This window comes from Limulus polyphemus, unplaced genomic scaffold, assembly GCF_000517525.1.
Source record: "Limulus polyphemus unplaced genomic scaffold, Limulus_polyphemus-2.1.2 Scaffold894, whole genome shotgun sequence".
Lineage (NCBI taxonomy): Eukaryota > Metazoa > Arthropoda > Merostomata > Xiphosura > Limulidae > Limulus > Limulus polyphemus.
Window position 1 is genome coordinate 21,846 of NW_013666504.1, and position 16,187 is coordinate 38,032.

At 33.9% G+C, this 16,187-nt stretch overlaps 1 protein-coding gene across 6 annotated transcripts in view; it reads right to left on the minus strand.

The window, feature by feature from the left end:
* LOC106461083 (glucose transporter type 1-like) overlaps window positions 1–16,187 on the minus strand; it is a 206,183-nt gene that overhangs the window by 10,140 nt on the left and 179,856 nt on the right. For all 6 annotated transcript variants that reach the window (XM_022387943.1, XM_022387941.1, XM_022387942.1 and 3 more), the window contains 4 exons: window positions 13,344–13,451; window positions 13,017–13,105; window positions 12,167–12,265; window positions 1,510–1,722 (listed from right to left, as the gene is read on the minus strand). In XM_022387943.1, coding sequence (XP_022243651.1) covers window positions 1,510–1,722; window positions 12,167–12,265; window positions 13,017–13,105; window positions 13,344–13,451 — 509 coding nt within the window. The remainder of the gene's footprint in view (window positions 1–1,509; window positions 1,723–12,166; window positions 12,266–13,016; window positions 13,106–13,343; window positions 13,452–16,187) is intronic.

Here is a 16,187-nt window from a genome sequence, read left to right on the forward strand (position 1 = left end):
ATGCATTTCCCTGTTAAACTTTCTGGTACGTGTCTTGTGATACATTCCTTAAGCTCCTAATACACTTTTCTACCAAAATACATGCATATATAGACGAAAATAACAGTTGACCAAAATCATATTATTTGCATAGTTGTACATGCAATGTTAACAGTGCTGTAACTTGGCAATGGTGTAACTGATTTTTAATCTAAAAGTTGGTTTACACTAGAAAGCATATCATAGTCTATATATTTGACTGGATAAAACTTATGTAAAGCACAATTAATTAGATTTTTCAAAGTCATACAAATATGGGTACTTTCTTTCACAAATCAGCTGTTAAATTATTATATTCATAAACACTGTCAAATGAACTTTTAAAGAAGGTTATCAAAATATGAAGTTTTCATTGTTTTGTAAGCACTTTATGCCCATCACATTCAATATGAATATCTGCAACATATAATAAAATGCAATGGTGTTATTCAAAATTAATAATCAGATGGTGCTGGTTATAAATTTAATCAGTTCTTGTAGTATCAATATTCTCTAAGAAACAGTAATTGAAAAATAGAAACATTTACAAAAAGTTCACACATCTTGGTATGTGGCAATTTAATGAATACAGATGGGTTTGTATAAGAACATCAATTCATACATCTTTTTTATTATACTAGTTTTGCAACAGTTTCAAGTAGGAAAATTAATCAACATTCATGAGAGGTGAATTAATGCAAGAATTGTAATTGAGTTAGTCTCTCCTCTCTTTGGTAAAATATTTATACAGGAACAACATTTCAGTAAAGTTCAGTCATTGTTAAGATGGCAAAAGTTTCACTCAGGAACTAAATCTGAGTCAAATTTATTCAATGGTTTAATTCAATGTGAAAGCTTCACTCAGTTTGACCAAGTCAAATCTATTCACCCTTTTAATGTAGTACATAGATTATTAAGGCACATCATCCAAGTACCTTGTCCACTGGTATGTAGTGGAAGATTTTCTGGGTTTATAATCCCCAGAATGTGGTGAAAGTTCCATTCAGGAATTTAATCTGAGTCAAATCTACTCTTTATTTCCATGCTTGTTTAAAGTTTCACTCCATGTTATAAGAGCTGTGATGATGGATATAGACATGCAATTTTGACCCTTAAGCTCAATTTTAAGGAAAAGCATAAAGTGTAAACAATGAAACTGTGTACTACGGAAAATAATATAGTTTAAACTTCTCAATTACAGAAGACGACTAAATGAAACTTACAGTTTTTAGTTTGTAACTGAAACACTGATCTACTTAATTTTTGTTTTTACCTGTGCCAAACAATTACTAATTTTTTGCTTATTTTATTTATCTGTAGCTGGAGCTCATCATAAACTTCTATGATTTACTGTCAGTACTTATAATTTATAATATTTATTTTATACCATCATGTTTAAAATTTTAGTGCTTTTAGAGTTGTATAAATGAACAAAACCATTTTGCTTCTTACTTTATGCAGCTAAGGTCAATCATACCAAATATTACTTACCTTAACAAGTAACGAGATAGTAATGAAAATACTAAAAATGAACATGCCCCCAAGACCATAGAGATGCAATGTTCGTCTCCCTGCCCTGTCCATCAGAGGAATAGAAACCAAGGTCATGATGACCATAACAATACCAATTCCGATAGTGACATACTTTGATGTTGTTTCTGAAAGCCCTGCGGCCATGAAGAGGTTGGTAGAGTAATAAAACACCTATAGTAAATATAAACAAGTAGTATAGATAATGAGAACTCTTGCACCCATCTCCCTCTGAGTACATTCATTTTGTGTATGGAAATCGTTACTAGCAGTGAGGAGGGGTGAGGTGCTCCCCGACCTACAATGAACAGTTTAAATGTTAAAAAACAAGAGAGATGTTAGTTGACCTTCAACTTGCCACATATACTATGGATCAAATGTTTGGAAACAAAAAATGATGTATAGAGGAACTTGGGGGTGAGTACCATAAGGTACAATCTCCCATGCTCAGCTCTAATCTCAGGACTATTAAAATCTTTTGACTCCCTAAACAGATAATTGTTTCTTCTTTAAAAAGGTACAACAGACATTGATAAGAAAGTTGTCTCATAAGTGTATTGGCAGCTTAATTTGTCCTCCTTTTACTGAGAAGTGTGTATGTGTGTATGTACTGCCTGATAAGTCAACTTAGGGTACTTGAATATTAAATATATTGATTTTTTCAGAACAATCATTTACTTTCTTTTTTCTAATTACCTAAGATGCTTTAAAGTGCAATTTTCTCAAAATTTAAGCAGAGGCTCAAATATGACTGCTCTATTGTCATTGCAGTATACTAGAGCAGAACATTTGTTCTGTATTTCATGGCAAAATGGTGCCTCAAGTGTTAAATACTGACTGTATTTTTATGTCCATTGCAGAATTTACCAGGCAGTTATTTTTGACTATAAAATAAGAAAAAAAAAGTTACAGTGTAATTGTTTTGGTGCATCATATTTAGTGTATTATAACATTAATGGAACAAGCTGTTCATTAAAGGTATTTAAATAACTTTAAAATGAAACTCATTTGCTCAGAATACCACTAGAACCAGAACCAATATTCTACTGAACAACCATGACCTTAACTAGCTATAAGGACACCAAGTTCATGTCCTTGATTGTTGTTTTTTGGTTTCCTTCTCTTTCTCTCTCTCTCTCTCTCTCTCTCACACACACACACACACACACACACATATATATATATAATTAAAATTTACAGCTTGAAACCCAAGTTTGACAGAGAAACCAACATGTTGAATGTGCAAGTACCCTATGTTGAGTTATTTGGCAACACACACATTTGCCCTAGTTTTACAGCTATCCTAGAAAAAAGGGCACACTGGCTTGCTAGTAGCCCAGTAGTCATAAGAGACAACTTCCTCATCAGTTTCTGTACTATTATTTTGAAGAAGAAACAAAGATTTTAGTAATCAAGGGATAAGAGTGAAGAAGAATGAATAATATCGTACTCACAGCTTGTCTGTCTGTACATCTTGTATTGTTTCCTAACTTTTGGACTGAAGTGCAAATGTACCCCTCCTACTGATTTGATGCCTTCACAACTTAATAATTACTACACTTCACCAACTTAGTATAGTTCATACAATAACAGTTGTTGTTCATGCAACTGATGATATTAAAAGCACCTAGACCAATACCACATTTGCCATATCTTAGCCAGCCTGATGAGCTTTGGTATGGGGCAAAAGGTCTTGTCAGCATTGAATATAGCAGATATACAGTGTGATTTTGGATATTATTATGTATTCTTCTTTGCTTTCACTCACAAGTTTTTAGAATTGGCGGGACAATTAACCTACTGCAGAATGTTCACTGAATGTGCAGTACACCTGGAAAGCAGCCATGACACTCCAATATATGTTTGCTGATTTATGAGTGGCAGTAAGGGATATTTATCCAGTAGATGTGATTAATGTAAGTGGGTATGTTATTAGCACTGACAAGCAGGCTAGTACACTCACACCACAGAACTAACCATACAGGCTATTACAGAAAAACGTGAATAAAAGTATATGGTGGTGACATGCTCTGGAAAGCCGGCAATATAAAAATACTGTTTACTTCCTGGTTCCATTAAATACATTTTTATTTCCTTAGCCTTAAGCCTGTCCTTCTGACAAACAGATATGTTTTGTTTACTGTTGTAACAACTAGATTGCAACACTTCCTCATTGCATCAACTACTTTAATGATCTGTACATGAAGAAAAATTGTCACTTTGTTATCAAGTCTTGCTAAATGTGACACTATAATGAGCATGACAAAAACCACTCACACAAAATGTTATTTAAAGGTGGAAAAAAAGTTTATTTCAAGTGCTCGTGAGATACTCGTATAAGGATTTATATCTTGAGAATATAACGTAGACACTATTTCCAGCCTAGTTTGTTTACTTTTTTTTTAGAGTCCCTAGATGTAGGCTTGAAAATATAATCATTGCATTTTGATTGAACTTGTTTCTGTACTTTTTTGATGATCCCTATTTCTCTCCTTAAATTAACATTTTTTATTATCTTGTTTCTTGAATTTTTTCTGTCCATTTATGGATAACAAATTTTAAGCTACATACATGCATGTGCATTCAGTTTTTGCCTGCATGTTCTATTATAATTTTTGTGGTTCATGATAATCAAAAGTATGATTAAATCAATTAATGTCCCAAAAATAATCAAAATTAGTGTTTTTGTTTATTATTGTTTTCAGTTATTCTGATTCTCTAAGTAATTGATATTTTGCTATTATGATTACTCATTATTATTTTCAATTAATTCAAGTTTGTTCAGCTTAATCTTTTAGTGTCATGACTTATGAAAATAATCAAATAGTCAAAAAATTAGTGTTTCAGATTATTACTATTTTCAATTAATCGAACTATACAAGTCCCACGTAAGAGTAATCGATTAATTGAATGTACCCGATTGATGAGCCTGGTGATTAATCAATTACCAAATTCCACTAATCAACCAGTTCTATCCACAAGTCAGCCTGCCTCTCAAGCACTGTAAGTAAATTGGACCATATTGACTAAGACATTGTAATTAGTAATGGAAATGCAACTGGAAAGTAACCTACCAGCACTATTTGCTTATAATATAAACTATTATTACTCCTGGTTGCTAACCTGCATGACTTGTAAACCTAAGTGGAATAAGTGTGAAAATATGAATGACAAAATTATGTACTTTTTAACCCATTATGTGCAGCCTGAATCACACGGAGCTTGGCCAGGCCTGCTGGGGAAATGCATTTTTCATATATCAATAGATAATATGTTTCTTCGGCCTCTGGAAGCTCCCAGTAGAATATAACAAGTCTTATTACTATGCTCACTTATAGGATAGGGAGGGGGTGTTTGCCCTTTGGTGCTCACAGAAGCTCCCAAGCACAACATGAATGTACCCGGGTGTTGTTTGGTGAACCAGACCCCATTATTTGTACTACTAAATATTTAGATATCCCTGTGTGCTCATGAATAAATACATATGCAATACTATATGGTATAAATCGGAACTGCATTTCTTTACTTTGCTCTAAAACTCAGCAACATATAAATAAGAACAAATGTACCCTAGCTTAAGTTTTTTTTTTTAACTTTATAGGTATTCATACAATGAGTCAGTCATTTCCAAAGTTATTATTTTCCTAAATGAAAATATATTTCCAATAGGTACTTCCCTCCTCTCACAAGATTAACTTTTCTCGTTTTATGCTGCCCTCTATATGCGAACTTTTTCAGAAACTCATGCCACAAGCCTTCATCCTCCCTCTGTTGGAATTCAAAGTTCCAACACGTCTCTCATTCAAATCATCATGGGTCACCTCTCCACCAATAGGAGAGCACTATTGTCATGTGATGCATGTGGCTCCCTCTATGTGCAACTACTGAACTATCACTTCGAAATTTGGCAGAAGACGTGAGCACCGGCAGATTGTGAGAAGGATAGGTGGGAAGTGTGAATGGAGGGAAGTACCTATCGGTAATACATTTTCATTTAGAAAAATTATTTCTTCTGATAAGGTACTCTTCCCTCTGCTCACAAGATTAGCTTGAAACCGGTGCAAGGGAAGCACAGGCATATCCCCCAGAAAAATCTGGAGGACACCCCTGAAACGAGAGGAACAGATAAGATAATCTGAAGAGGGGTACCGCACCACATCTGAGCCAGATATCTCTTCGCCAGGAACATCGACATGATCAGGAGGATCAGGATAGTTTAGCAATGTGATCTTAAACAGAAATCAGAATCACTCAGTCCCATGATAGAAAGTGGGCAAGTGAGGATGTGTCCCATGGTGTAGAGTAGCTAGGGTGTGATGGACCACACTTGGTAAGTCAACTACATCCTAAATTTCATTTGCTGGGTACAGACATCCTCACGAGGGTAAGATGAGGATCATACTGTCTTCACCTGAAGTTCCAGAGTCACAAGGGAACCTAACATTTAACTCCAGGAACTCGCAGGGTAGCCTAATTCCAGGGATCCGGGAGTGTGTCATCCAGAATCTGAGGGAAGTCCATTGCATGCACTCAACCCCCGTGACTGTAGAATAGCCACAGGCGGCAGACAGTACCCCGAGGAAGCAGAAACAGCAACATGGTGTAAGTAATGGGAGATGAACGTGTGTGTAGTCGTCCATATGCCCGATCTTAGAATCTCTTCCAATGGCTGAGGAAAACGAGAGGCAAGGGAGAAGGTAAGGAGACAGATTTGTTTGTTTGTTTTTTGAATTTTGAATAAAGCTACATGAGGTCTATCTGCCCTCGCCGTCCCTAATTTAGCAGTGTAAGACTAGAGGGAAGGCAGCTGGTCATCACCACCCACTGCCAACTCTTGGGTTATTCTTTTACCAACGAATAGTGGGATTGACCGTCACATTATGATGCCCCCACAGCTGAAAGGGCGAGCATGTTTGGTGTGATGGGGATTCAAACCCGTGACTCTCAGATTGCAAGTCAAGTGCCCTAACCACCTGGCCATGCTGGGCATGACAGATTTGATGGGAGGAATGTGAAAGTGATCATGTTGGGAAAGAGACAAGGAGGAATAGGCCAACTGGATCAAACGTCTAACCCAATTTGTCAGGGTATATGGGAAAAGATCACAAGAAGAGATAGGTTGCCAGAGGATCAAAAGGTGGGAACAAAGACCCCGGAAGGAGCCATGCAAGCAATATAACAATTAAGGGTATGGACAGGACAGAAGAGTCTATCCAGATTAGGGTGAGGGTAGAGAAGAGATATAGAGGAAAGGCAGATAGGGGAAAAAGTGGACTGACCTTCTTGAGCCGTAGAGGTCTTGGGAAGGAAAGCACAATCCAGATAAAGGATAAGGTAGAAGGAGTGATACAAGGTCCTGGTAACATCAAGGGCTAAATTATCTGACCTATGATGCCCGCAGGCCAGGAGGAGGAGGAAATACGCCTTCAAAGAGAGGTGAATCAGTGAACACATAGACAGATGTTTGAATGGAGGTAAAGTGAGGGCATGAAGGACTACATTAATGTCCCAGTCCAGAAGCAACAGACACCTCGGTGGGCAGCAGAATCAGAAGGAAAGGATCAACATGGAAAGGACAGGGGAAGCAAAGACCGCCTGAAACATCGAAATTGAGGAGACCAAGGAACCACTCTCAAAGATCTACGTGAGAAACTTGGAGATACAGGCAACCGTTGGGTGAGAAGCCCAGAAACCCTGAGTCAATGCCCAGGAGCGATAAATGCTCCATTTGCTATTGATAGATGGCCTAAGAAGAAGGGCGATTGGAATGGGCTAAATTGGTCTGCATGAACCCTATTATCGAGGGGATGGGAGAAAGACTAAATAGGGTTGGGAAAATGTTTCATGTAAGAGGAAACAGGTATAAGAAACAAAACCACATACCCGAGAGCTAAAGTCTAAAAAGACCAATGATGGACGAGCTGAATCATCAGGTAGTGAATGGGAAGGGGGGGGGCAAACGATCAAAATCGTCTTCAGCCTGGCCTAAAAGACTCAGGAGGAAGTGGGACAGAAGTAGCCCATATACCGCTCAATCTCCCAGTGAATGAACAATGATATATACCCCGATGAGTTGCTCACGCCCATTGGTGAAAATTAGGCATCGGACACTAGTGAAGTACCTGAAGTGGTGACTGTAACTTCGGAATTCATAAGCAAGAAACACGAGGAAGTAATGCTTTATTAAAATATTAACTCCACCTGTGAAGTATAGTAAATAGAGTTAGGAAAAATATCAAAAATGAAAAATAAAAACACTTCAAGGTAACTGAAGTTTGTGTAAAAGAAGGTTGGAACTCAACAGCTGCCAAACGAGAAGTGATAGTTTGGTAGTGGCACGTGAAGGGAGTCACATGTGTCACCTGATAGTAGTGCTCTCTTATTGATGGAGAGATGACACATGACGATTTGCATGAGAGACGTGTTGGAACTTTGGATTCCAACAGAGGGAGGATGAAGACTTGTGGCATGCGTTTCTGAAAAAGTTAGCATATAGAGGGCAGCACAAAACGAGAAAAGCTAATCTTATGAGGGGAGGGAGAGTACCTTATAGGAAGTATAAAAACATATACAAGCTGTTTTAATTACAAAAATTGAAATGTTTTCAATTAACATTCCCTTTTTAACATCTTTGTTAGATTACACAGGAAAATGTTTCAAAATTTTACTTTTAAATATACAGGTGAACATTTCAAACAAAACAAAGAATTCAGGAGTCTTATAACTTATGGTTTTCTATAAATCAATTCACAATCACACACAAAATAGTTATTTTTCTTTTTAATTTTTCTCTCATGATTAGCAGTATCTTTTGTGACCAATCATTATGATCAACAGTAAAACTATTAGCAGATTAATTTTGTTAGAATATTCAATTTTACACTGAAAAATTAACTCCTGCACCTCGAGTACATCATTTCTGAGCTGAAGATTGTCCTTTAGGATAAAAAGATAAGGAACTTTCATAAAAAAAAAAACTTCAAAGTTAAACAAAAATTATAGTAAGGTATTATCCCTCATTTTGGAGAATATTTTAGGTAAAAACATATTTATTTAAACTGAAATTATACTAAAATATGTCATCTCTGCATAACATCAGATACATTTGATAAGCTTCAAATTTCAAGAAGTGTGACAAAATCCTAGGTCAACAGAAAATATTTTTTTTACTAAAACCAATAGATATATATATATTCAATCCTTTTTTTCTGAATAATTAAGGACTTTATTTTTGAATAAAATAGATCACAATCAAATAGAGATTAAACAAAATATTTTAAATCTTCTTTTAATGAATTTTTCTCTGTACTTTCTGAAAAAAATGTATTAGAAAGCAAAGAAATATATACAAATTCACATCAGCCATTTCTTTTCAGTCATGTGCACAAAATGGAACTGGTTGCAGATGAAATGCTAATTCATAATACATTAAACTGCCAAGTGAAGTTGGCATGCAGTAAAATGTTTGTTGCTACATAAATAATGAATTTCATATTATAAACAAATCTATTTGCTTTGTCTCTTTGGCTTTCATCATCATCACAATATTATGTCTGATACAGGTGAAATGAGGAAAATAAAAGACAACCAACCTCAGGGAAGGTGAAAGCCTAAACGATGAAAACAGAAAGTGAAGTTTGTAATTTGTTGAAGTACATATACTTTCAAACCACCAAAGAAGAAATTGGCATATGCTGCTATCCATTTTTCTCTTTGCTACTGCTGATGTAAATATTGAAGATTTGCTCTTCATCAGTGGAACTACACCTAATGTCCACACAATGCTAAATATACCCTAATTACTCAGGATATGGCTAAAATATACAACGGTGGATTTGTCAAGAATTCAAAATATAGCCTAAAATTATTGAGTATTAAAAAAATCTGAAAATGTTAATTTAGAAAAATGCTTAAGCAACTGCACATATGAGATATAAATAGTTTAATTTAACAAGCTTTACAAAATGTTATTGTTTAGTGCAGTATTTATTTATTACAATAACAATTAACAGTTCAAATTTTCATGATTACAAAACCATATAAAGGGTGAATCACATTCTGCATTGATTTAGTTAACATGAGATACCATGTCTATAAAAAAAGTCATAAACTTAGTAAAAATAGCAATATAAAAGCAAAATTGTATATTAAAATACATATTAGAATAAGTATAGGAAATACTTAACCTAAACATCATATTTTGAAGACAGTTTGATAAAGCAAAATGGCAGCTGTAAGTCAATCTTACATTAACAAGAAAAGAAATACTTTTCAAAAAAGGAACTAAATGTAGGGATGGCTAATATCAATACTTCAAAAACAATACAAACAAGATAGTAGAGACGGCATTTGTATCATCCCTACATAATAGTACAGGCACACAGTGTAGTAGAATTTTCACAGACAAAAATAGGATAAATTATACTCCACTGTGATTGAATAGTTATATATATTGCTATATGTTAATTATTCCCTGTGCTATTATGTAGGGATGATGCAAATGTCATCCCTACTATCTTGTTTACATTGTTTATGAAGGATTGATATTAACCATCCCTACATTTACTACCTTTTTTTGAAAAGTTTTTCTTTACTTCTGCACTTGTTGTTCTTAATGCAGTGTTTCAATAGACATTGAAAGGTTGTATTTATAACCAAGTTCTAAATATAATGAGGTTCCAACTGTAATATTTCTTGTTTATCTATTATTGGCTGCTAGTTCCTATTTTTAAAGGAACATTACTTTTGTGTATGAAAGCTAACTTCAAGGGGTAATGATAACATTGCTTACACTAAAATTATAATTTTTTTTTAATTACTACTAATTAGTAATAATAATAATACTTATAAAAACAGATACTCTGTTTGAAACTATGTCACGTCAGTGAAATTGGTTGACACCAGTTTTGGTTTTTGAGTTATGTAATAAAAAAAGATGCAGAAGAAAGAAGAACAAGGAATTCAAACTTTTTGATATTTCCATACCCAGAACTTGTGACTCAGTCATTACATAGATATTGCTATAAAAGGAAACACTGTATAGTATTATAAAGTTCTGATGACCTATTGAGGAGATATTTAAAAGACCATTTCAATGAACAATCCGAGCCATCTCTACACAGGCAGTGCTATTACCTGCCTGATTCTGGAAGCAGAATTGACTGACTGGTCAATCTGAATGCCAACCAATTAAGTCTCACAGAAAGAACAATACATTATCAGCAGAAACTAGAAGAACCCAATTCAAATCCAAATCTCATTGTTCCTTATACCTCAATCAAGTAGCACAGAGAGAAAATCACATTATTAGCAGCAACTGGTAAAATCAAACTCAAGTCCATCACACAGTGTTACTTATAATTCAACCAAGTTACACAAAGAGAACAATACATTAACAGCTGGATCTGGAAGAACCAAGTTCAAATCCAAAACTAAGTGTTATTATACCTCAACCAAGTTGCAGAGGGGCAACACTACTTTAATAGCAGAAACCAAAAGAACCCAAATTTAGCCCCAAAACTCAGTGTTGCCTATACCTCAACCAAGTGGGTGGGTGTACCAAAAATTAAGCTACTGTTACTTTTATAGTCATAGTTGAAACTTCTGTTTCATACTTGTCAAGTTTAATGTTAATGTGGTTCTGTGTATAATGAAACAGAGTTATACTTTATATTTAATTATTGATATTTTGTGGAATCTGACCTGTTGGCATTTTTGACAAAAATATTTATAGACCTTGAATTGAAATGTTGTGACAGTGTGAGTCTATATATACACACACACACACACATATATATATATGCTAATTCTTCTATATGTTTAGTTTCTTAATTTTTGTATCTTCAAACTAATTCAAATTTTATTAAGTATGAGTGATAACATGTAAAATGTAACTCAAATAACTTAGAAAATTGAATATACATTTGAAAGTTGATAAATAATGAAATTCCTCAACTGTTTTTGATTTTAAATTTAAGATTATAAATTTTCTCTTTGAGCATGTTCCTCTCCATTATGGCCTTGCAACCTTGATCATCAACCAGCATTTAACCTTATAAATATCTCAAAAATGCAAACATATCAAAATAATAAATGAGTACAAACCCTATAACCTGAGCACTTTCGAAAGGTGGACCTTTCTTCTTCAGGAGCAAATTGAAGAAGAAAGGCCCACCTTACAAAAGTGCTTGGGTTATAGGGTTTTTACTCATTTCTAGCAAGACTTCTTGAACCTACATGTTTTTCTAACATAATCAAAATGATAAATATCATTCTTACACATGGTGATAAATGTGACTATGGATTGTAAACATAATACTATGAGTTATAAAAATCTGTATGACAATTTTATGACCAATATCTAGTGACAATTAGTGTAAAAAAAATCATTAATATCTCCAGATGCACAAATTAGGAAACTCCAAACCACATACAATCAAAAGTTACTGTGCTAATAAATGATCACATAACATTTATTAAAATAAAATGAAAGTACTTATCCCTAAAGTGGAGAGTAAATATTAATAAAAATGTTACAGGTAAGATCTTAATGTCAACTTACCTAAAAAAATGGATGTAATAAACTAAAACTTCTGTAAAAATGAATTGAAATACATACTGCATTAATGCCTGAGAGTTGCTGTGAAAGCTGCATTACAACACCGATCAACAGAGGAAGCTGGAGTGATTTATTTTTAATCAGCTGCCACATAGTTATCTGAAGGGAAAAAAAAATCAGTAGCAAAGACAGGATATTTTATTTCTATAGTACACAGATTCCAGAGAGTAGTGGCACAAATTGTATGTTTACCAATTTAGCATTTCGGTTTCTTTAGTTTTATTTTACCTACATAAAATGAAATTTCATGGAAGCTGTTGGGATTCGCATGTAATTAAGATTACAATTATTATTTTACTTAAATAAAGTATTCATTTAATCTGTAATAAAAATTACTTATCATTGTTTATAACCTCACCTTTTTAAGGATTTACTTTTATGAAACAAAAATTGTATTAACTCTTTAAAACTATCAAAGATTCCAATGCTATTTTGTTTTATATTGAGTTTTAAAAAGGTCAATTTGTAGAGAGCTTATATAACGTCTTTAGAAAATTTCAATTTAAGAACATAAAACACAATAAGTGACTTAACTGGAATGATACAGTCTTGAATACTCTTTTGGAATCAGAGAGTACATATAAGCAGGAATAAGTTTGAAAATAATGAAAACCACAGAAATGTATCTCTCTAAGTTCATATAAAGCTTTATTCAATGGCAACCATTACAACCAATCATTGTGGGCTGATGAAAATGTAAATGATTCTTAAAAGTTGTCAAATGGTTTTAATGGTTTCGTTAATAACGCCAAGCTAGCTTGGTATGTTTCATATGTTAAGTGTAAAATTCTTTATAATTAAGAAATTCTTTTAAAATATTTACAATTCAACAAAAATACTAATAGTTCACCTCTACTTCCTGTTGATGAGCTTGTTCTTCAGCTTTCATTTCTTCAATGTCATCTTCTATTTGACTTGAGCTTCTTAACCTTTGTAAGGCTGCAATATTATCTAATGCTGGTAAGTAGGCACTTACAACCTTTATAACATATATGAGCATTTATAATGTTATGGTGATCAGTATACACATTTTTAGCCATTTTATAGAGACCATAATCTTGTAGGACTATTATACAAGTATAGTATTATAATGGTCAGCAGGCATATACTTAACTAGCCATAATTTTACTTTGAAGATACAAACTTCTTATTTCATGTTTATAACACATGCACTTACCCTCCCTTGCAAGTGATTCTTGTTGTTTCGAGATGAGCAAATATCGAGGACTCTCAGGACAAAAAGGTAACAAACAGAGTTGAAGTATGGCCGGAATCACTGCTATTCCTGCAAAAGGAAGAAAGCTTTTCAAAATATGGGAAACACAAAGATAATTACTATAAACAATTTTGATGATGTCCAGGTTAACATTAGTAATATTATCATTATTTTCACATATGCACTAAAGTATTAGAAACAAACGTGTCTAACTTACAAACTCATTTGAAACTCAGTTTTTTTTTTCCAATTTAGAAACTAATATGTTAGCATTAAATCAAAGTTTTGAACTTTATATTTAATGCATCATGTATGTTTATTGCAGCTTATACATTGTAATAATTTTTAAGATAACATACTACAAACAGCAGAATAATTGCAGAAAGGTTAATAACGTCCTATAGAAAAGCAGATTTTTTTAGTTCCACTTCAGCTAACCAACAATGGAGAATTCATTCAACAGATCATGGATGCTGTTAATTCAATCTGCCTTACTATGTTGTTCAAAATATTCATGACAGGCACAGTTATCTACAGTTTGTATTGGTTTCAGTGAAAAACATACAAGTATATTCTAACATTATGGGATATAACTGGCATAATCAGCAACATACTGTACTAATTCACTTATTAACAAATTTACTCTCATTACAGCTTGAACAAAAAAATGAAAGTGTTTTGAGACCTGTGTTCTATGAACTTGGGTACCATTATCAGAACTTCAAACTCCAGATAGACAACTCTCAATCTAGATCATTTAATTTCAAAGAATGTCGTCACTACAGCCAGTTCCCAAAACTTGGGGTACACCAACTGATCAGCTTGATTCAATATCATACAAATAAAGATAGACACCTAATCTTACAATTTTCACACAAAAACAAACCACTTTTTCATTCCATACACATTTTATTTTCTACAAAACAACTTAATGAACATTTTTGATAATACATTTTATTGTTTTGTATTTAATCTTAATATCACAACATATCTGAAGTCTCACAAAGGGCTGTAGATGGAGATCATCAGTTGTAACTAGAAAGACATCTACCATAACTGTACTTTGAACTGGGATCCTCCTGATTCAGTTAAGGTTGTGTGAAATATGCCAGTTTTTTACTGTCTGGTACACTTAATTATTCTGTGAAGTAAAAATTCATTCATACATGTATACATTTCATTAAAAAATAGCGAATTCACTTTGAAGGGTGACAGGCAGAAATAAAAAGTAATCCAAACAACATAGTTGGTAACAAGTCAGAAGTCACTTTTTGCAAGTCTGAAGTCAAGTCACAAGCCATTTTGTCCAAGTCGCAAGGAATACTTTATAGAGTTGGTTTCTTCATCTATGTATTCCTTCATTCATACCAACAAATTTCCGCTTACCATTGTCAAAAAATGTCCACACAACCACCAGAACAAAAACCTCAAACTCACAAACAAAATTGTCACTGATACACCAAACAACAACACAACATTACACTGCAGTTTGCCATTTATCTCTGGCATCAGTTCAAAAATAACCAACAGTTGGAGAAAACTTGTCATTAAATATAAAATTCCTGTTGACTTCAAATTCACCCCAAAACCCTGCCCTAAACTTAAATCATTATTACAAAAATTACATAGAATTGTACTAAGGAGAAACTGGAAGAAAATTGGAAACCAGATTCACTGAACATAATAAAACACCCTCCCATGTTTACCACCTTCGCAACTCTAAAAACCAGAGTATATCTATAGAAAACACTGTAATTTTAAATAAAGAATCAAACATCAATAAACGCAGAATAAAGGAAGCTATCTTAATTGAACAAAACAACCCACCCAAAACCAACATCCCGGGGCACCAAGATACCTATACTAGGCTGTGAACCAATATCTGGTCATGTGATCTCTTTGTTCCACACTTTATACATAAAAACATATTCATGTGTCCCTGTAAACTACTTGTATCTGAGGGTGACATAATCTTATCTAAAGGTCATACGTTTATAATCCTAGTGGAGTCGTCTCCAAACCTTTGGGTTTGTTGTCATCAAATTTACATTCAAAATTTATTTAAACTATTTTTGTTCATGTTATACCTATTAATATGGCATAAAATCGTAGATAATAATCAATATTTTAATAGTATATAAGTTTTAAATTCTTAATTTCACGAGGCAATGTTAAAAAAACATCCTGAATTTCCCCTAGAGTAAGAATGTAACATTTTTTCTCTAGGCATCCCCTCTTTAATTTATTTACCACTCCTCCAAGAAGTACGAAATTTAACGTATCATTCACAAGTTGTATATAATGGCACGTAGCAGAGGCACATGTTCTGAGAGTAGCCGAGTTCCGGGCGAGGATCTTGTTCGTATTTAGCGTTCTTAACCCTGACACTGAGATTGTAAGAGTTCACTGGTACATGTACACGTACAGTAATTTGTTGTTATCCTAGACCAATGAACTTTGGAGCTTATGTAAACATCTGGTAGTTTGTGCGCCACGTCCATTTGGCAAGGTTTGTTGCAGGAAAATTCAAGAATGTATTTTGTTTTACTTGGATTGTCAGCAAGTCATTTAAGTCGAGTCGCAAGTCGTAATGGGCAAGTCTCAAGTCAAGTCCATAGTCATAATGGGCAAGTCGCAAGTCATTTTGTCCCAGTCCCAAGTCAAACAATTGCGACTCAAGAGCCTGACTGAAGCCTACGACTCTGCCAAACAAAACATAAAGCATATAGCACCAATCAGGTGAAGTTTTGATAACTGTAGTCTGGAAGTTGTCATTCAAGTATATTGTTACGTATCTGCTTGTTT